Raw genomic sequence first — 22,086 nt, forward strand, 5'->3', positions numbered from 1 at the left:
AGAAGCCAATAGAGTTGTTTAAGCTCTAAATTCTTCCAGCACCCCTGAGGGACCAATCCCAGTACAATCCAGTCAATCCCAGTACAATCCAAACACCAGCAGCGCCTCTGTGAAAAGCTCAGTCTGTCAGAGATGTGACATTCTCAGCAAAGGGTCTATAAAGACTTGATACATACAGGAAAAATGGGATAAAAAGCTGACAACCAGGTTGGTTTTATTAATAAAACTATTTTAAATATTTTACTTGCATGAAAATGACCTTGAATTACTTTTTAGGTTATTTGAACTTCACATAAATATTTTGCTGTTTGGGTTGTTTTTCCATTACCTTCTGGAAGGCAGACAAAGATCCCTCAGGAAAGAGAGAGGGAGCAAGCACCAAGGTTTCATTCAAAAGTTCTCTCCTCAAAGGGCCCCATTCATTTAATTATGGATATTTACATAATTATACAACTATTGGCTGTAGTCAGTGTCACTCACAGATCTTCAGTGTGATTACCTCCCAACAAGATGCACACCCACACTTGAAAAACACAAAGTGCCTGCACAATGGATTTATAAGCCTAGAAAGGCAATTCCTTTCCACATCACAACAGGATTCAGCCCTTAAATGTTCCTCAGCTAGAACACAAATCAATCATTTACAAGATGATTAAGCACCCAGGAAAGCTTTCACTCACACACATTTACCCCCTAGAAGAGCTTTGCTTCACAACAAGTTGTTCTTGAAAATCTAACTTGGATACTCTGCCTGAATTTTGAAGTGATTCTGATGAAAGTAAAATGTAACTTTGCTTGTGATAAATGATGCTTCTGCTGAACAGAGGGAAAAGGGTTCTGTCAGCTCAGCAGGGGCTTCAGCTGAGCTGCACCCACCCTGGCACAGAAAGAGCTGCACCACCAGGAAAACAACCCCACCACCAGGAAAACAAAACAACCCCACCAACTTCACTGCCAAGGGCTCAGAGGGGGACCTGGGACAGGGACCCGTTCTGGGAGAAAAGGGAATGGTTCCAGATTGGAAGGGAGCAGGTTGGGATGGGATATTGGGAAGGAATTCTTTACTCAGAGGGTGGGCAGGCCCTGGCACAGGTGCCCAGAGGAGCTGTGGCTGCCCCTGGATCCCTGGCAGTGTCCAAGGCCAGGCTGGACAGGGCTGGGAGCAGCCTGGGATGGTGGAAGGTGTCCCTGCCCATGGCAGGAGGTGGAACTGGATGATTTTTCATGTCCCTTCCAACCCAAACCATTCTTGGATGCCATGATCTGCAAGGAGAGTGGAGTAACTTACTCTGTGAAGGTTTGTGAAGGCTGAACAAATACCCAAGAGTGAATTCCAGACACGCCTCCATCCCTGTTCCTTCCTGGTGACACCAGGACATTTCATTTGAGCACCCTGATAAAAAACCTTGACATGAGCCAGATTTTATTTCCCCCATTTATAGCTGTGACTTCCTCTGTTCAATCCCTCTTAAAGAGCTGTTTGTTTTTCTGGACACTGAATTTCAATGGAATTCCCTGTAGCCTTTACAGTGCCAGGGATCTACCAGGATAACAAACCCATCTTTTCCATAAAAATCTCCTTCACAACAGGTCAGACATCTGTTGAAAACAAATTTATGGATTCCAGAATGAACAAAGCAATACCCCACCAATTCAGCCAATCCCCTAAACCCACTCACTTCTATTTAAACTTCTGATAAATCATCCCCTATCTCATTTTTCAAATCTAAGTGACTACAGTCCCTCCTGTTCAGGGGGAAATCCCCGAGCTGCCAGGGTCACACTGGTACAATTATATTGATTAAACTCCAGCAGACCTTGAGTTCTTCCCTATTTGCTTCAAGAGTGGACAAACCAGCCTGAGACCCATGAAGAACAAAAGGAACTCTGTCATTGGGAAGCTCCCATACCTTCTTGGTGGTTTCTCATGGGGCAGCTCCTCACAGCACAGCCAACAAACTCCAACTCTCTTCTCAACCAGCTAACCCCCCTTTTATAGCACTCAGCCTGATTGGACACAGCTGTGGCCTGTTAAGGGCAGGCCTGTTCCTCATCTTTGGTAATTAGCACAGCTGCAGCTCCTCAGGAGCCAGATTGCCTTCTGCACTGTATTTTCTTACATTCTATCCCCCCACACTCTCATTCAACAGGTTCTATAGCACAGCAAGGAGAGACCAGGAACAGCTCCTGGGAGGGGGATGTTGGATTAAGCCCTTTTCTGACCCAGAGCTGGGGCAACTGAGAGGTGTTTTAAAAGCTTTTATTCCATTTTCAGTCTCATGTGAAGGGTGAGACAATACAGATGTTACCATTCACACCATCACAACCAGAAGCCAACCATTTCCTAATTCCAATATATTGTAAAAGTGTTTCTTGGCCTGTCAGCTTTAGCCCCACCATGCTGTAAATGCCTTAGAGCCACCATCTAAAATTACCCCTCGTGGGTCTAGCTACAGTGCTTCTTTCCTAGTTCTAGTTCTCCAAAGTATATCCAGTCTTATTTGAAACTGGTTCCTGGTTCCATTCCTCCCTCAGCAATGTCTGTCCATTCCAGGGCATTTCTGAGTCAGCATTTCTCATCTCAAGGTTTGCACACACATGCACACACTGAGTGAGCCTTCTGTCAGGCTTGGAGAATTCCCTACAAATCCATTTCCCACAGGAGGAAGCTGTGGGTTTACAGGAGAGCTGAAGAACTGGGAATGGAACAGAGCCTGAGATTCAAAGCTCACCAGAGGACACTGCATTTTCTAATTACTGATGAGATTATTGATTATCCCAGGCCAGGCTGGACAGGGCTTGGAGCAGCCTGGGACAGTGGAAGGCGTCCCTGCCATGGCAGGGGTGGAACAAGCTGAGCTTTAAGGTCCTTCCCAAGCCAAACCAGTCTGAGATTTAACCAAGTGACTTCTCACAGCTCTGAAATCCATCTGCATCTCCCAAACCAACAGCAAAGTTAAAGATCTGTGTTACCATAAATTCTCTCTAAGTCAGAATGCCCCCACAGCTCCTTCAGTCATGACCTACCCAAGGCACAAAGATCTGGGAATTCTGTACCACAAGCAACAGCAGCAACTATTTTTTCCCCATTTATCTAAATTCCCTGCTTTTGCAACCCAACACTCTTAAATTAAATATTTATCTAAGGAACCTGATTCATCAGCTCCAAAGCAAAGGTCTCCTCAGTAAGTGGAGGTAGTTGGTACTGTGGAAACACAGATTTTATTTTTTATATGGCACTATTATTCAAACCAGAACAGCACTACTGAATTTCACAGCTTCACAAAGCCCAGCCTATCGCACAAACATGGATTTAAAACGCTTTTGGTTAATATTATTTAAAAATCATTGTAAACCACTGAATGTTATCAGACTGATTTGGGAAGAACACATCTCCCTGTGCCTGCTTTCCAACATATCTCCACTGGCAAGCTGCCAGCACAGCCCCACTAAAATAGCTGCATTTATTCCATCACAGGTGTTTTGGAACAAGTATCAAAGCAACCAAGCTGCAGTCAAATAAAAGCAGAGATGCCCCCCCAGGGAAAGGATGTTTCTCTCATTATCTCCTCTGGAAATCCCCCTCTCTCTGCAAAAGGAGGGAAAAAGAGGAGGCTTCTTGGCAGGGTCTCCAAAATTAATTTATAAAACAGGTGTCCAATCAGCAGCAACAACAGAAACCTGCTCAGAAGGGTCACTTGGGTATTTGATGTGTACAGCTCAGCTGAAGATGGAAACACCTCAAAATTACATCTTTAGTTATCCAAAGTACCATTTAAAAATTTTTATAATGTCTTATAAGTTTTATAACTTCTCCACCAATGAAAAAATAATCATGTCAATTATTTTTTCCTGTCACCAGAAAAGAAAAAATGCTTTTAGATTTTTAGATTTTAAACTCTAAAGCAAGGAGTCCCAGTCAAGGTTTAGAACATCACACTCAACTTCACAAGACAAATCAGCCAAATTCTGTTGTTACCTGTGCAATTCTTGACTTTGGCTTCAGATCTCTGCCAACAAAACCAGATCTGGGACTTCTATCAATTTATTTCGAGAAAAATGCTAAATTCATCCCAATTCCCCCATGACATCCTTTGAGGTCCTCACTGAACTCTTCCCTGAGTTCTCAACTACCTGATGCAAATCTGAATTTCTGTGTGATGCAAGAAATCCCTCAGCCCCAAGTTCAACAACTGCCCAAACTTCCACAGAAATAAGGCAATTAATTCTTCCAGAATTAAGGCAATAAAAGCAGTCACAAAAAACACAAAAGGTTTTAATTTCTGTCATGAACACAGAACAGGTCAATTCAAGACAGAATTACCAAACTGAAATTCAGCAGCTGAGAAACAGTGTGAGTGGATCTAAACAAGCTGTCACCATTTATTAGGGACATCCACACAACACAGGTGATTATTTAAATAAAAGGAATCAAACCACATACATAAAAAATACCAGAAAATTACACTGGCCATGACTTATTACAGAATTCTCCTGGTTCTGAAGACTCTCCCACGTGTGACACAAACCCCATCAGTTCAGCACAGGTGGACATAACAAGGCATCCTGGTGTTCCACAATAAAAGAAATCGGATAAAATAAAAGGAAAAGCAGATGAAATTCCCAAGTTAAGGTGCACAACACCCTGTGGCATCAGAGCACATCTGTGAAGGGGAATTTTAAGGATGTTACACAAGAGGTAGAAGTAAGATTTTTGCAGCGTTCAAACATCCACAGTTGTTTTACAGAAACAATTAAATAAGTCTAAGTTGATTAATCATTAAAATCTTGCATAATCTACAAATTTTTTCAGCTAAGTTATAATTTCACATATTTCTGTTGGGCCCAACCAAAATCTCCTTCAGTAATATTTCACTCCCAGTGTAAAATGGGATCTTTTAAGGAAATGAGTTTGACCAACACACAGGCAAATGATACACTTCAGACACCAAACAGTAATATTAAAATATAGACACTATTCATCTTTGTATATCTGTCATAAAAAATAAAAGGAAACTTATTTTTTCCCATCTATATATTGGAAACAGCCTAATTCTGTGAAAAAAACTATGCTCATTAAGTAACTATTGTGCATAAACAAGTTGTGTTTTAGTCAGTAAAAAACAAAGCAATCTTTGTCTGGCAATGATTTTTACTCTGATTTACTCTCTCTAACCAGTGCTTTTTTTTTAATACACCAGATGCAAATATTTTCCTTTTTAAAGCTCATTTGGCAACAAGCAAAGAGGATTTGTAACTCTACTTCCTCAAGCTGTTTAGAAGTTGCTCCTAACCCAGTATATTTTCAATCTCTAACAGCACAGATAAGTACATTAAACACATTATTTTGCACCTTTGATTACAGTATTGCTAATGAAGAAAAACAAGAACCTTCCATTCTATAGCACTGATAAATTTGCTTGGCAAAGTTATTATTTTCTTTTAGAAAATTACAAAGCAGTTCTCTACCAAAAAAATAATTGATAGAAAATCAGACATCTCAAGTGCTACAAACAACAAAAAAAACCAAAACAAAAACCCAGAAAGTGCTGGTGACTGCCATGGATAAACTGCACAGGGAATAATAAATCAAGGTCTCAGCATGGTTAAGGCTCTATTTCCCTTGAAGCAGAACAGGAGAAAACAAAGTGCAAAAATTCCCAGAAACCCTCCAGTTCCTGCAGCAGGTACATTCCTCAGCTTTAAGAGAAATCCAAATTATCCAGGCTAATTCCAAGAATCCTTCTCAAAGAGGCTGGGAGCTCATCTCTCCAGAGTTTCACAATAAAAGTTCAAGGTGAGCCACTGAGCTTGTGTTTAATGAGCTCCTGAACTCAAGGCAAAGCAACAAACCCAAATCAAGACAGAAATCTCTTAAAAGCTGTGGCTTCAATGGAAGCAGGACCACACTCAGCTCTTCAGCAGTCCAATTACTCAGAAATAATAATTAAAATACATATTCCACAGTCAACTGCCCTCATATTGACTGATGGGAAGTGCTCCCTGCTCCTGTTCAATCTACAAACACTAAATAATCAATAACTCCAAGTTTTGCCACTTTAACGACTCCATTAGGAAAAATAAATGAATAAATCTGGAGCAGACTGTGGCCAGAAGGAATTTAACATTTAGTTTTGCAGCTAAGAGCACATACTCTGCCACAGAAATAAAGATATAAAGAACAAAATCCCCAAACCCCACTGCTTTGGGCTGTGCCACCTTGCAGAATTTGTGAAAATTGAAACTCTCAAACAAAGAATGGGACAAAAAAAAAAAAAAGAAAAAAATTCCAATACCCAGCTTCCAGAGCAGGGAAAAATAGAATATTTTAAAAATAAACATATAGGCTTAAGGTCTGTTTGTTGCATAATTTTTTACAGTATTTCAACAAAACCAAAATCCAGTTTCCTGCAGAATCAGAGCTAAGACTTTCTGGTGACTTGGTAAATATCCCACAGAGCCAAGGTGGATTCTGCCCCTGGGGGAAGAACAGATATAAACCACAACCAAACCCACCTTGTGCTCACTTCTCCTTGCTCTTTGTCACCTCCCAAGTCTAGAAAATAAATGGATCAACTGCACAGGGAATAATAAATCCATTAAATCCTGCCAGCAGCCAGGAGAGGAGCTGATCCTGACTCCAGAGGGACAACCCCATGCCCTGGGCTGGGCCAGCTGTCCCCAAGCCCTGTCCTGGCCCCTCAATTTAATAAAAACACACCTGGCAGGAAGGTTGGCCACGAGGGCAGGGCAGGAAGAAACCAACAATGCCCAAAATCTGCACCCTGACAGCATCCAGAGGGGAAAAGGATCTTGAATCAAGCCAAGATTCCTGGTCCCTCAAGCCCTCCCTGACCATGGAAGGGAAAAGAAGAGAATTCTCCACTGGAATTTGGGCTCCTTCCTTCTTGAAGCTCCTTTTTCCTCCTTTTTATCCCCCCAAAAAAGGGCTGCAGATCAAAGACAATGCCAGGAGGTTGGGCTCTGGAAAAGTGCAAAAACCTGGACTCTTCTTATCCACACACCTCTCTGCAAACAGAAATCCCTCACCAAACCTCTCACTCACCAAATCCCCACCTTAAAACATTAATTTCCTTCAAAAGAAATAACCATAACAGACTTAGCATGAACTAGAGCAGCAGTTCTGACTAAGGCAAACATTTCTCAAATTTCACATAGCCAGGGACTGACAAAAATATCAGTACTGGTGGTAAATTCCAGCAGCAAAGAAAAAATATTCAGTTTGAAATGGATAAAAATGTAATAGCAGCAGTTTGGGAATTAAAGTCACCCACTCCTGAAAAGGCCACAGCAAGACAAGCAGCATGAACTCAAATAACCTCCCTGCATGCTGCTCTAATGGAAATAACAAATAATTACCAATTTCTGAGTTTTAGTTTTATATAAATAGCATCAGAGCAACTTAACTGCCAGAGGGACCCTGTGGGTACAGAAAAACAGAGGTACAGAACCTATAACCAGAAAAAAAAAATAATAAAGAGTTAAAAAATAAAGTAAAATAAATAATTAAGAGTTCTTGCCTGCTGCTGGCCTCTCTTCTGGGAATTAAGAAGGTTGAATCACCAAAACCCTTCAGTGATTTACACAGAATACAGAAATAATTGTAATTCTTAAGTCTATGCTGTTCTGGACTATCAATTTGGGATTTTAAAGCATTAAAGATTCACTAGCAATTATCAAAAAGCCCCCTGATAATAATCCTGACTCAAAAAGGGGCAATTTAAAGAGGAGCAATCCAGTGTCCCTGCCACCAGGACTGGCTACAACTCTGCCACCTTCTTCAGCTCCCCCCCAAAATTTTAAAAGTATTTCAAAACAGGCAAAAAACCCCAAATAATTAAAACCCATGAAAGCTAAGTGCAGGGGTGGAGGTGGAAAAAAGGGGAATAAACTGAATTTTACCTGATAGCTTCTCAAAATGAAGAGGGAAAGGGGCATTTTTTTTTTTCCTCTCTCTAAACATCAAAACTAACTCTGAACCAAAAGCACCTCTGGCTTAAATGTGACCCACATCCTCAATTCTGCTTTCCTGAAGTCAGTAAAATGTGAATACAATTAGTCCCTAAAGCCACAAGCATTAATTATACTTGTGCTCATTCCCACCAAAAACTCAGTGCAAGACTTGCAGGGTTTGTGCCTTGCTACCAAATTAAACACAAAGCAGCAAAAATAATGTTCTGACTGACAGAGCTGCTGCAACTCCAGGTGTTATTTTACAAAATAAAGTGGGTTTTTTTCCCCTTAAAATGCAAAAAGTTTTGTAATAAAACAACAGAAGTGGAGCATTCTGAAATTAGGAACTGAAGACACAACTCATTCTAGGTCTGAAGCTGTCCATAGCCAACTCATTTAAAGAAAAGGGCACTGAAAAAAATTATTAAAACTTATTTTTGTAAATAAAATCTTATTTTTGTTTGAAGAGCTGGAGTTTTTGTGAAGAAAAGTGAGCGAGGCCAAGTGAAAGAGGAGCATTTGTAGGGCATGAGCAGGAGCACCTGACCCAGCACATGATCCAGGGGGACATTCCAGAGCCCAGAGCTCCCTCAGGAACCCAACCTGGAGCAGCTCCTGAGTGCAATTAACATAATTAACAATATGAGCTAATTGCAGTTACGTGTAACCCTTTCAAAATGCAGTTTTTAAACAGAAATTGGAACCAGAAGTGACCACACAGCTTTTTAACACTCTGGAAAAATGAGATTGTTAAAGGCACATTAACTATGAGCTAATTAAGATCATTAATTAACACATGAGTAGTACAATTAGAACCAATTATACCCTAAACATTCAACAGGACAAAACAACCCTGGTTGTGTAAACAGAAAAAAACCCAAGATCCAGACTCTGAAATTCTGATTTTCTGTCAGCACAGCAATGGTAAATTAATATTAATTTGGGTAATTAAACCCCCAAATCACCCAGGAACTGAAATCCTACAAACTCCACTTTGAAGCTGTGGAGTACAATCAGTTTCACAAATGCAGATTGAACCTTCTTAAATTAGTTTGTGCAAATAAATTCCATGAACACTGAGAGAAAACACACTAAACTCTGGTACCTGTTTTTTAGGCCAAGGCTTGAAATAATCTTTTAAGCAGAATTCACTTTTTTTTTAGGGGAAAAAACCCCCATAATTTTGCTATACTAATTATCTGATTTCTATCTACTTTTGTTTTTAAGCTTCACCCATTGGATTACAGAGAGGCCTGGGTAAACTTTAGCTACAAATTTCCACGCCTCCATAGAGTTAAGGATGGCACTACTGAGACAAAATCTGCTCTAGAAACATCCATAGACCCAGAACTACACAACTGCATTTGGAACAATTTTGCAAGTACAAATATATATATGAACAGTTCTATAATTACCCACAAAAATGTCAAATTTGACACTGAACACCACATGACATAAAAATCTTCATTTTTATCCTTCAAATTTTGCTTATATCCCCAACTTAATTCACTTTTAACCCAAGAACTGCTCTCCAAAGCTGTTCATTAATCTCCTGGTACTCATGAACCTTAATTATTAGTACATGTTAGGAGATTGTGGAACAGTAAGACATTTGTTAAAGCATTAAAATATTCCTAAATACCCTAAGATCACCGCTTGAATTAATTATTCTTTAAAAGTTTGCACCCTGAACAACCACACTCTGATTGTCTAAGCCACACAATGGAGACTAATTAACAGCAATTAAATATATTAAACCTTCCACACCAAAAAAATAATCAGTGAAAGAGCTTTGGTAACCTAGTACATAATTAGCTTTGTGTAAATATTTTGCAAACATCCCTTTCCCAAAAAACCCCTATATACCACGTGTATATTTATGTAATAATATACAGAGTTCCTGAGTAAATCATTAAATCTGATTATTAGGAAGATTTGGCAAAATATTTAACTTCAAATTACTAAAATAGATTTTTAAAATAAACATTCAATAAAGGCATTAAAATAAATATGGAATGTGTCTGAAAAAAATTATAGTACCATGAACATATATTAGTAACAAATAATATTTTTTATATATAAGTGCATACTATGTTATAGGGTTACTGCTTTTAAACCCACTGAGGAATCATTAATTTAATTTCTAATCCTGAGCAAGTTTTCAATCACCTGCTGATGAGCACTTCCACGCAGCTCACACTGCAAAGCTACAAAAATCCACTTTTTTACTGGAAAAACCAAAGTGGACAATTCTATGGAAAAGCTCAGCTCACACTGGTTTTGCTGGAAACTGGACTGGCAGCACAAAACTCTCTCAAAACCAGCACTGAACACTGATTATTCCTGTCAAACACAGATAACCTGTCCCAAGCACAGCACCACAGCAGCACGGATTGCTTCTGACACAGTGATGGGGTGCAAGCTACTCAGTGATCACTTTGGCTCTGGAAAGAACTACACATGGTGCAAAAAATGGAAATAAACCCTGAATGACTACTGAGTACCTTCAAATATCCTAAATTGTCTCATTAGCCAAAAAAAAAAAAAAAAAGAGAATTGAGTTCTCCCAGATTCTGGTTGCTCAGGGACTGGCTGGACTCAGAGCCTTGGGTAAGCACAGGAGGAAAGCTCAGCTCTTGCTCAGCTCCTCTGAACATTAAAATTCTCAGCAGCAGACACCTGCAATATTAAACTGCATCAGCATCACCACAAGCTGTGTCTCTCCACACCAGAATCGCAGTACCACAACTGCAGCACTGACCAGGCACCTTAATTAACCCCTTTTTTTTAATTAACCCCTTCCTGACATCCAATGAAATCCACCTCTGGCAGCGCTGGGCAGGACCTGAGCCCTTCCCTCCCCATCCTCAGCCTTCCGTTTATTCTCGGCGATTATTCCAAAATCTTCCTCGCTTCCTCAGCTTCTTCACTTCCTCTGCTTTCCTGCTCCAGGCTGCTTTTTTCCTGGCTGTTTGTGCTTGAAGAACAAAGCTCTTGCAGGAGCAGCTGTTGGTTGTCAGGTCCAGCAGGAGGGGCTTTGGGCAGAGCCAGCTGCAGCGCGCACCAGAGCGCGGTGCGAGCCCTGCGCGTGGCTCCAGCCAGGGCTCGCAGGGCAGCTGCCAGGGCCAGCACATCTGCAACAACAGGAAAAACTCATCAGTGGACAGGCCTGGAAATGTTATGGCCAGGTTTTGATTTCTCTTTCTATGATGAGGTCTTTGGTGTCAAGATGACCCCGAGGTGTTAGAAAGTCTCTTTTTCCCAGCCCCGAGATCGAAGATGGAATTCCTTGGCTCTCATTCTCAAGGGTGTTTATTTTCTGTTATCTATCACATTCTTTCTCCAACCTGCTGAGGTCTGTCCAGCACGTTGGTTCATGGCACACTGACCACCTTCTGGGTGGTGTTAATCTTTTTATACTAAAAATTACATGTCCTTTATTTACCATAATTTTCCAATACCCATTACCTATGTTAGACAGTCTGTCTCTGCTCTAAACCAATCCAGCAGTATCACCATCACAGCAGAAGATGGAGGCTGAGAAGAAGGAGAAAGAACACACCCACATCCCTCCATCTTGCCTCTTGAGCCCCCCTTCTAAAAAACCCCCAAATTCTACTTTTTCACCCTGTGAAAAATCAACTCTTGTGGCTTGTAACTCCTCACACAAAGTTGGTAATTGTTTCCATGGGCTAAAATCCATGGCACAGGTGTTCTGGACTCCATGCCAAGGTCTCTGAGCCCCCTGCCAGGGTCTCAAGTACTCCAGGGCAGCCAGAGGAATCTCCTGGGTTCTGACATTTCTGCCTCTGTCGAGGTGGGGATTGAAGGCACTTGAAACAATAGTTCACGTTTAGACTCAGGTGGCTTTTTTTTTCTTATCTATGTTACAGTCTCACAGCAGTGAGTTCTGCAGCCTTTCATTAACAAGGCACAAAATGACTAATTATCTCTTGTTACATGGTCTTTTAAGGGTAAACCAGCCAGTTAAGAAATGACACCTCAATTATTTTCACTTTTAATCAAATAACCAAACAATCATGGCTGCAACGGGGACTTTTTTATCCAATTACACAAAACCACCCAAACCCATGGAGGAGTAGGAGAAGGAGCAGCCTCCTCCCCAAAACCTCCCTCTTGCTTTATATCCATTACTATATTCTAAACCCTTAAACTCTGAGTTTCCCACCCTGTGGTATCACACACTTCTATCCAAACTCCACACCCACAATCCCAGTTCTGCCATTCCATTCTGGAAGCTTCTCCACGGCCTCAGGTCAATGCAGTGTTCTCTGGGGGGTCAGTGCCTGGCAGCACAGAAATCTGAAATTCTCAGCAGCCAGGGCTCCTACACATTATTAAATTATTTTTTTAAATTGCATAAATTTGTTCAACTCTGACCCCTGAGCAAACTGTGCTCAAGGAGCAGCTGAGCTGCTCTGGTAACGACAGAGGCAACATCTCAGGTGAATTGTCTGTGCAAAAAGGGTCAAAAATGCAGCAAAAGGGCCCAAAATGCTGGTGGATACTGGGCAAACTGGTCTGCTGAGGCTGCAGGCAGTTTTTTGATTTTGCAGGAAGGAAGGAACACTGATTTTTGCATGGAAGAATGAAAGCACAAGTATCTGCTCAAACACAGAAATTAAATCATAAAGCAGCTCCACAGGGGATTTGTTTGCAACTGCAAATCCTGCAAGGCCAGGGATTGCAAGCCTGCCCATTTCCAGCCAAAACTGCTGATACTGCAACCTTTCAGACAGAAATATTGATGAAATCTGGGACTAACTGGACCAAGCTGCTCCTACACTTCTCTGGGAATTCAGGAGGGGAGGGGGGGTCTCACCAAAACCTGTGACTCAACAAGCAATGACCAGGACCTGCTGATGCCATAACTCATTGTAACAGATGACAGAGCTCTTATTTATAGTGTTCGCAATATTTAGATGCTGTATTGGCATTAAATCTAATCATAATCATCCACTTAACCAGTGTCCTACTTCTCCTGTCTGGCCAAGAACCTTCCTTCTACTAGTTCTGACTCACACTTGGAGCTAAAATAACATGAAAGTTTTAGGAGTTATTTTAAAAGCCAGGTTGCATATAGGACTATTGTCTTAAGGGCATGACATTTTACATTTTCATTTTTGACACCTGAATTGCAAAAGCAAAACATTTTGTTTCTCTTTTCAGCTTATCACAAGAGCAGCTATTCTGCAGCTAAAGGAGCCTCACTGTCCACTTCAGCAGTAAGGACTGAATTTCTCTTTTGTTCTGAGATCCAGGTATTTTCTGAAGAAAAATAAGATCATCTTTAACCCCAAACCATAAATTGCCACATTTACTGCTGCTACAGGTTATTCTGGCTTTACTTCAACAGAATTTGGGAAACGTGGAATGTCATTCCCGGTGGGTTTGTGATTTAGGGAAGGTAGACAATTGCTCTGCACAACATTGGCATTTTTTAAATTATTTTATAAGCTGAAGAGAAAAGAAAGTTTAGCCATACCAGGAAATAATTCTACCTGCTTAAAAATAAGCACATTTTTGCTTTTAGGACAACCACTTATGGCTATATAATGTCACTGTAGAGTTTTTACAGTTGTCTTCTAGTCAAGAGGAAAAAACTTCAATTTTTTTAAAACAGTTAAAAGGAAAACAAAAAAAACCCCAATAGAACTCAAAGTCATTTAAAGTCTTAAAAAGTAACAGGAGTGTATTTGCAAACTTCCTTGCTGAAGTGACAAGAATTGCTGGGTATTGCAAATTTACATTTTTAAGAGGAACAAACTCACAATTAAATCCTAGAAAAAGCTCTGAGGGCTGCAGGAATGGGCAGCATTACCTTTCTCGTTGTTGTAGCGTGGCCCCCCGTGCCTCTGGGGGTTTGCAGCATTCCCAATCTCATCCTTCCGACGTGCCTGGGTCACCTGAATGGCTTCCAGGTGCAGCTCCAAGGTCCTGGAGATGTTCCTGTGCAGGGGAGCACCACAAAGCCTCTCCATCCTTCCTATCAGTGCGAGCACCTGGCAGAAAACTCAAACTATTGTTTCATGTCCTTGCTGTACTATTGTAACTTTTCTACTTTTAGACTTTACAGCTGCTCTAAGTTCTCTGCTCTTTCTGCTCTGGAGGCCTGCTTTCAAAGATTTCTGAAAGTCTTACTTTTATTATTTCCCACATTTAGTAAATACCCTCACAAAGATCAAACAGCAACAGCACCTCCCTTCATTATACAGAAACTTCTCACCATATAAAAGAAAGATGTACTGTCCCAGTGGGGAGCAAAAGTAGAAGCAGACCTTTAATAGAGACCATGTCAAAACCCACCATTCTAAAGCTATCATAGAAAACTAATAACCCTATTGAAATTAATCAGTAAACTTTATCAAAGAAAAACCTAAGTACCCTTGAAAATTTAATAAAAAAAAAAAAAACAATTGCAAAAAAAATCACATCACACCCACAAACAGTCCTGTATTCATCATCCACAAAAAGACTTCTAACTCCTAGAGATTACTTCATAACCTAAAGAAAATCAATAAAGCAATCAAAAAACATGACACTCCTCCAACCTAGACTCCCCTCTCTATCAATAACTCCAAGAAGCTAACCTCTGGTTGGCTTCAATTTAAAAGACTATTTTCATAGTTTAAAAGGCAACTACTTTCATCACTATTTTCATAGTTTAAAAGGCAACTACTTTCATCAATTTAAAGGACTATTTTCATAGTTTAAAAGACTATCTTCATAGTTTAAAAGACAACTATTTTCATCAATTTAAAAGGCTATTCTCAACATACCACTCCATCCAAAAAACCACCCCAAAGTTCACCCTTTCAATTCACAGAATCACTGGGCTGGAAGAGACCTTAAAGACCACAGAGCCCAACCCAAGCTCCTACACCTCAACTAAATCCCAGCACTGAGCTCTGCTGATCAGTGAACTCAACGACCAGTTCCAGCTATCAGCCAAAGAGAACCACCACAAACCACCAAACCCCTGAGGTTGGGTAAACAAACAAATCCCAGATTTGGTGATGAATAAAAGGACAAATCGAGGAGAGGTGCAGGGGTGCAGCCCCTGCAGGCGTACCCGGGCGTGCTGGCGGGCCTGGTCAGCGAGCAGGCGACCCACATGGGATGGAACCCAGCTATCAGCCAAAGAGAACCACCACAAAACCACCAAACCCCTGAGGTTGATGAGTAAACAAACAAATCCCAGATTTGCTGATGAATAAACACACAAATCGAGGAGAGGTGCAGGGGTGCAGCCCCTGCAGGCGTACCCGGGCGCGCTGGCGGGCCTGGTCGGCGAGCAGGCGATCCACGCGGGACGGATTCACAGGGAGCCGCGGCACGGGGCTGGGGATGGGCTGCCCTGGGAAGTGCCTTGCAAGGTCAGCCTCAGCCTGAAAGGGAAATCATTTGTCAGTGTGATGGTTTGAAATCAGTGCAATGTGTTTAATCTGCTTTTGGCGCTGTTTGGAATTTTCAAGCAGATCAGGAGCGAGGGCCTGATCAGCTTCTGAGGGCGCTGACAGAAAAACATTCCTAAATATCACAGGATCCCAGAGCGGTTTGGGTTGGAAAGGGACCTTAAAGCTCATTTATTCCACCCTGTGCCATGAACACCTTCCACTATCCCAAGGTGCTCCAAGCCCTGTCCAGCCTGGTTTTGGACATTTCCAGGGATCCAGGGGCAGCCCCAGCTGCTCTGGGCACTGTGCCAGGGCCTGCCTTCCCTCACAGGAACAATTCCTTCCTTTTTCCATGAGGGAAAAGCTAAACCACTGGTTTAATCCCAAACTCCCTGGACGTAAATTTGCAACAGAATCATTTAGGTTGGGAAAGGAGCTGACACTTCCACTATCCCAGGGTGCTCCAAGCCCTGTCCAACCTGGTCTGGGACACTTCCAGGGATCCAGATGCAGCCACAGCTTCTCTGGGCACCTGTGTCAGGGCCTCACCATCCTCACAGCAAAAATTTCTTCCCAAATCTAATCTAACCCTGCCCTCTTTTGGTCTGAAGTTATTCCCCTTGACCTATCACTACATGCCCTTGTCAGAAATACCTCTCCAGTTTCATTGCAGGAATATTTCTCTAATTCAGCTCTCCCTCTGAGTTCAACACCTCTCACTGCTTCTCTCAAATGTCCCATATTATGATTATTAAAAAAAAACCAGGTGATAACAGCAAAATAAATCACATCTCGAGTGCATCAGGATAAAATCACATTTAACATAAACTGATACCAGCTCTTTAAGCCAGAAGATATTTTTCTTTAATAGAGAAAATCTTTAACACAACAGCCAAACTTCCACTAAGAAAGAGTGGCTTAGCCAGGGTCTAACACAGACAGTGACTAAACATCACCAAACCTATTTTTGGTTAGGAAGTTCTGACACTTGAGTAAAAAAGACTCAGCTAGCAGTAGATTCCTTATCTCATTCCTTCTCCAGGGTACCATGGATGTAAGAGAGAGGGGTCAGGTGCTGCACTGCAGTTCAAGGCAAGCCTAAGTCCATACTGTGCATATTTGTACTGAAAGTATGTGGTGAAGTCCTTCTCTTTTTGCTTTACTTATTATTATTTACTTATTATTTATCATATTATTACTTTTATTATTATTATTAGTAGTAGTAGTAATATTTAGTCCCTGCCCCCATCTAACATAGATTACAAAAGCTGACTCCACCTATATTCATCATCTGAGGAGCCTGAAAGGCATCCAGGAAAAAAAAATGGATGGAGAAAAGCTCATGGATTCATATAATGACACCAGGTAATTAAGAATTACAGTTAATAAGCAGTTAACTAAACTATGTGCACATTTAATATTGCAGACAATTCCTAACTTGTGGAAATGCTTTAAATGTGAGATCCCTGGAAAAGTGGGGTTTATGAAAGGAGACAGGTAAGCTGTGACCCCAAAGCAGCTGCAATGAACAGGTTTCAGAGAGCTGAAAGGGCTGAGTGATTAGACAAGGTAGAGAGAATTAAATCAAATCCCAGGGGGAGTTTCTCTCTCCTTGCAGTCATCCCCTCCTGAGCAATGTGGTTTGGCTGCAGGAATGGGAGCCAGGCTGTGGTTTGGAGTACTGAGAACAGTTTCTATTCTGTAACCATGAAACACCCTGAGAAACCCAGAGCAGCTCACTGGGATAAAACTGGAATGGACCAGAGCTAGGGGTCAATTAAGCCCCTTTGATTAATGAGTATAAGGATAAACAACCCTCCTTTCACAATGAAATTAAAAGCAGGAGACAAAAACTATGAGTTGGTCTTTACAAACAACTTAATTATCCCAAATCCTGCCTGAGAACAGGAGACAAACACAGGAGCAAGAACCATCCCTTGCTCACTTCCAGAGCATGCCTGGAAGGCCAGAGAGGCAGAGATGAATCTTATCTAAAGGCATCCATGAGAGAACAACACAGGCACCTCCATTCACAATTCCAGAAGTCCATTAGCAAGGCCCCACAGCTGATGATGGAAAGAAAAAGGGATTTTCCAGGTCAAATCTGCTCAGACACCTTTATCCAGTGACCAGGAGGCTCCTCATAGGTGGGAGTAGCACCCAGTGCATTATTAGAACCAGGGATTATAGACAATTTATTTTCTGAGACCTGGCATGGAATTCAGGGATTTGCTTCCTCTTGGGAAAGCTCTTCCTGCTTCTTTAGAGTACAGAGTTCTCATTCCCAAGTGCAATACCCTCATTATCTGTGAGATCCTTCCCCTGCCAACAGTTCTGGGAGTGAGTCTGAAGCAGGAAAGTGACCATAATGAGAAAAACAAACTGAAATTCCCTTTGGGAAAAGGAAAAATATTGTAGGTTTTCTCTAGAGACACATAGAGAGTGCCCAGATTAGTTATTTCCTTTTCTTTCTTACTACAGCCAGAGATTTACTACAACAAGGAAAAAAAAAAAACTAGAAGAGAAAGCTGTAACTGTATCATGGACAGTAAAAACCAAACAAAAAAAAAAAAAAAAAAAAAAAGACCAAAAAACCCCAACAAAGAAGAAACACCATAACACTTTCTCCCTTAAAACCAGCCAAGTCTTCATCACCAGCTGTGTTTTACCTTCTTCCTCTCCTTCTCCAAAGCTCTCCACTGCTCGTAACACTCCTCCAGGCGGACGTGGAGCTCAGTAGCGGGGCCACTGCGGCTCCTGGGAGCTCTGAACTTGTTAAAAGGGGCTGGAAAGGCAAAGCAAGGGGCAGGGATTTCCCCAGGGAACAGCTCACTGGCGAAGGGACTCAACGGGTTGAAGTCGTCGCAGTGAAAAAGATCAACGAGGTCCGAGAATGGAAATGGTGGTGGAGGGAAGTTGAAGGTGTTTGCTGATGGAAACAGTTGGTGATTAAATGGAGGGAAGTTGGGATTTTGTTTAAAGTCAGACATGAATGGGAAGGAAGGAAGCAGAGAAGGACTGATGAAATCTGACAAGCTGCCACCGCTCTGCTCGTGCTTTTTCGGAAACGCGTTGAAGGGCTGGCGGTTCGGGGCCGTAGATCCCAAGTGAGGGATCCAATTCCTTCTACCTCTTCTGTCATCTTTATTGCCACTCTCCTGGCTCTGCTTCTTTGGGAACCTGTGGTATTTCTCAGCAGGGTCTTCACCTGCAGCCTTCTGCTGCACGAAGCAGTCAGGTGGAAATTGAACGGGGAATTTGCGGCGCCGCCCGTCCCTGCTCACCCCGGCCTCCTCCTGGGACCTCCCAACGGGTCTCATCCGCTTCTGGCTCTCTGAGATGAAATGAGGAACCCCCAAATGACTGGAAACTCCATTTGATGTCTGCAACCTCCCATCTTTCCTGGGAGGGAGGGCAGGAAGGAGCTGGGAGTAAAAGGAGGGCTGTGTGAAAGGCTGGTGGGTGGGAGAGCCCCCAGACATGGTGGAAACCCCTGATGAGGACTGGGGGCTCGTTGCCATTTGTTTTCCATATGGAATTTCAGATGCAGCAGCTGCCAGACTGTTCCCATCCAGCCATGCACACCCCTGGTATGAGGAGTAATTCCCATTTTGCACAGCATTTTTCACAGATAAATCACATTCAGCTGCTTGAGGAGAGCTTTCCTTAGGGCCCATATTCACTTTACACTCATTATTATTATTAAAAGCATCCCCCAAAGTAAAGCCACAATGGCCATTTTGCACATAGCTTTCCTGGGGTTTTCTGCCTGTTCCTCCAGAAAATGTATTTTCCTTAGGGGGTGGGTTGAAAAAATGTAGGGATGGATGGACAGGTGACTGCAGTTTGTGAGCAGCTGGGAAGTTCTCATATCTCTTAGAGAACAGGTGGCTGTCCTGGGGTATTTTATCCCAAGAGTTATCACCAGGCTGATTGGAAAGATCAGGGGAATACTTAGTTTGTCCTTGAGCGTAATTTTTCAGAGCTTTTCCTCTTTTCCAAAACTCCTTCTGGGCGCTGGGGTTTTCCTTCATCCTGTTCCGAGCAGCAAAAGGGCTAAAACTGGACCCACATTTTTCATAACCTCCATTTAACCTGCCATGGTCATAAGTGCACAAATGCTGGTTCCAGCCCCCATTTGGGAAGGAAGCTCCTTCCTGGGGAGCTGTGGTGCTGTTCTGCAAGGAGGAATTGTCAGGGTTCCTCAGGGCATTGCTGGGATGAGCATGGGGAGAGAGCCAAGTCTCCAGGAGCTGAAGGTCCCCCAAACCTCTGTGCAGCATCTCCACCTCAGGAGGCTCCTGCAGGGGTTCCTGGTGGCAGCTGGAGCTCAACAGGTTGGGAAAATCCTTGGTTTGGACCCAGTGCTGAGCTGGCAGCCCTGGGAACTCCCCGTTGCTGGCCAGATCAGGTGCCCACACAGGGGGGAACAATCTTGATAGAGAATTCCTGGAACAGAGTTAAACCAACCTCCCATCAGGATTTAAAACCTTTCTTGCTTTAAAATAATTCACACATCATGTGTTACATTATTGACCAGCCATGCACAGCTCTCCTCAAAAACAGGAGGAATATTCCCACTGTAGCTGAGCAAGTGCTCTGGGAAATCTCATCACCCACACTGTTTATTTTGCACATTCAGAAATGCAGACTTTATTTGGATTAATTAAATATCTCAGATTCCACTGTATTCTGTCAACTCCCTACTGGTTAAAATTAATCATATTTTTTCCCCTCTTCAAATGCTGTAAAGCTGATAGAAAACTTGAAAAAATCTGCATTTTTAACAGTTCAGTATTTTTTTTTACTGGCAAATGAAGTAAAGACACTTCCACATTTTAAGCGGATCTGAAAGGCTGTCATTACTCAACTCTGAAATAATTAAAAATGTGTATCATATCTGTGTGACAACAGGCATAAAAACCAGCACAGAAATTGTAAGCACCCTCAGAACAAACTCACCAATCTGTTGCTGGCTCTGGCTTGTTTGGCTCCTCTAAAATGCTCGACACCAACCCAAAGACATCAGGGCCATTGCCAGAGTAAGATAGATTTATTGGTGTCCTGAAAAAAAAAAGCCACAAAGGAAAAGTTTAAAATAAGTGTTTTTCTCCTAAACAAAACAGACAAAAAGAAGATCAAACCTTTATTTTAGCAGTATTTTTTAGTTCTGAATTTAATGTATCCTCAGCATCCCTCCACAGAAATCCCTTCCTGCATTTGTGAATTCTAGAGCCCAAGTGAAGTAGAATTATTTTCCTTCTTGTTTCACCAGAGACCTTCCAAGCAGCAAAATTTTTTCTCTCTTCCCAAGGAAAAAAAACTGCTTCATGGACATTCCTTCAAACCTTGACTGTAGTTTAGAGCATAAATGGAATCAATATTCTCAAAGTCTGGAGCACTCTAATTTACCTACTGCCCAATAATTCAAAACCTATTATGTTACTCTCAAAAAAAATTTTATATTTAAGTTCTATATACTTAACTTGAACCACTTGTTAATCCCCTTTTGGACAGGTCAAAATTTTACTAAATATTTCTGGTAAACACCCAAGGTTTCCAACAATTTTTAAAGAAACCTGACTTTTTACTTCAGGTGTAAGATTCAATTTTTATGGAGTTGTTTGGAATGACTCCTGACTCTTCCTCACAAGTTAATTATAAAGCTCTCCTTCTCTCCATCCTCATTATTTTGCTCCAATAAATTTCTCTCCCCACCTGGAATCCTTTCAGGGTCCCTACAGATCTCTGAGATTTCCTGGTCCCACCTTACCCAAACCCCCTTGGCTACCAAATAATTGCTCACTGCCTTTGCTGATTAACAGAGACCACACAACTGGGACAAATTCATACAAAAATCACATTTTAATCTCAGTGAGAATCACACCCTGCTGGCTTTTCAGACCTCACCACAGTTCCACCTCTAACTCAGTCCCAGATTTACCCCATGACTGCTCAGTTTCCTCTCCAAGGAACCTGGATTTAATTTAGGATGCTCAGAAGTGCAAAGACTCTTGAAAATGTTTTGTGAATGCAGAACTGATATTTGATAAGCAGATCTTTTCTGTGTCTTGGTCAAATAGCAAAGTTCTTTCAAAGTTTTTTTTTTTTTTTTGGTTTTTTTTTTTTTGGTTTTTTTTTTTTTTTACAGGGAGACATCAAGGAATTTTGAATATCCACTGGCTCAGAATGGGTGCAGACATGGATTAATTCTAATTCCATAACTTTTTTGTTTTTAAAGCTGCCTTGCAATAATCTAAAGGCTGCTTTAAGAAAATACTGTATATTTTAATTAGCAAATTGCCACTTCTTGCTTAAAATTAACTCTCACAGCTGACACCAAACCTGTGTGATCTTTTATTCAAAAATACACATCACTCTGACACTTCCCACAGAAAACCAGTTTAAAAAAATAAGGTTTTTCACAATCTGTGTATTTCCTTAACTGTTTCTTTGTGAGCCAGTGGACTCCACTTTTCCCCCACCTCAGATTTTGTCTTTCTTATTAAGCAAATAATGCAAAAATTCATTAAGGTATTAGAAACACTCATTAAAAGAGCATTTTCTCATCAGAAGCTGCTGTGTCAGTCTCTATCACCCCATTCCCTCCAAAAAAAGGCAATATTCTGTCACCATCACTTGGCTCTAGGATAGAAAAAAGAAAACCCACACACTCCTTTTTTTCACAACCTCA

The 22,086-nt window shown here is 41.6% G+C and overlaps 1 protein-coding gene across 3 annotated transcripts in view; it reads right to left on the bottom strand.

Annotated features, from left to right (window-relative positions):
- Nucleotides 1–4,363: 4,363 nt before the first annotated feature.
- Nucleotides 4,364–22,086, bottom strand: part of LOC311159164 (uncharacterized protein) — a 28,341-nt gene continuing 10,618 nt past the window's right edge. For all 3 annotated transcript variants that reach the window (XM_084215086.1, XM_084215087.1, XM_084215085.1), the window contains 5 exons: nt 20,355–20,456; nt 18,062–19,841; nt 15,261–15,383; nt 13,817–13,997; nt 4,364–11,108 (listed from right to left, as the gene is read on the bottom strand). In XM_084215086.1, the coding sequence (XP_084071212.1) occupies nt 10,867–11,108; nt 13,817–13,997; nt 15,261–15,383; nt 18,062–19,841; nt 20,355–20,456 (2,428 nt within the window). In that variant the 3' untranslated portion in view covers nt 4,364–10,866. The remainder of the gene's footprint in view (nt 11,109–13,816; nt 13,998–15,260; nt 15,384–18,061; nt 19,842–20,354; nt 20,457–22,086) is intronic.

Source organism: Fringilla coelebs (assembly GCF_963513975.1).
Source record: "Fringilla coelebs genome assembly, chromosome: 1".
Lineage (NCBI taxonomy): Eukaryota > Metazoa > Chordata > Aves > Passeriformes > Fringillidae > Fringilla > Fringilla coelebs.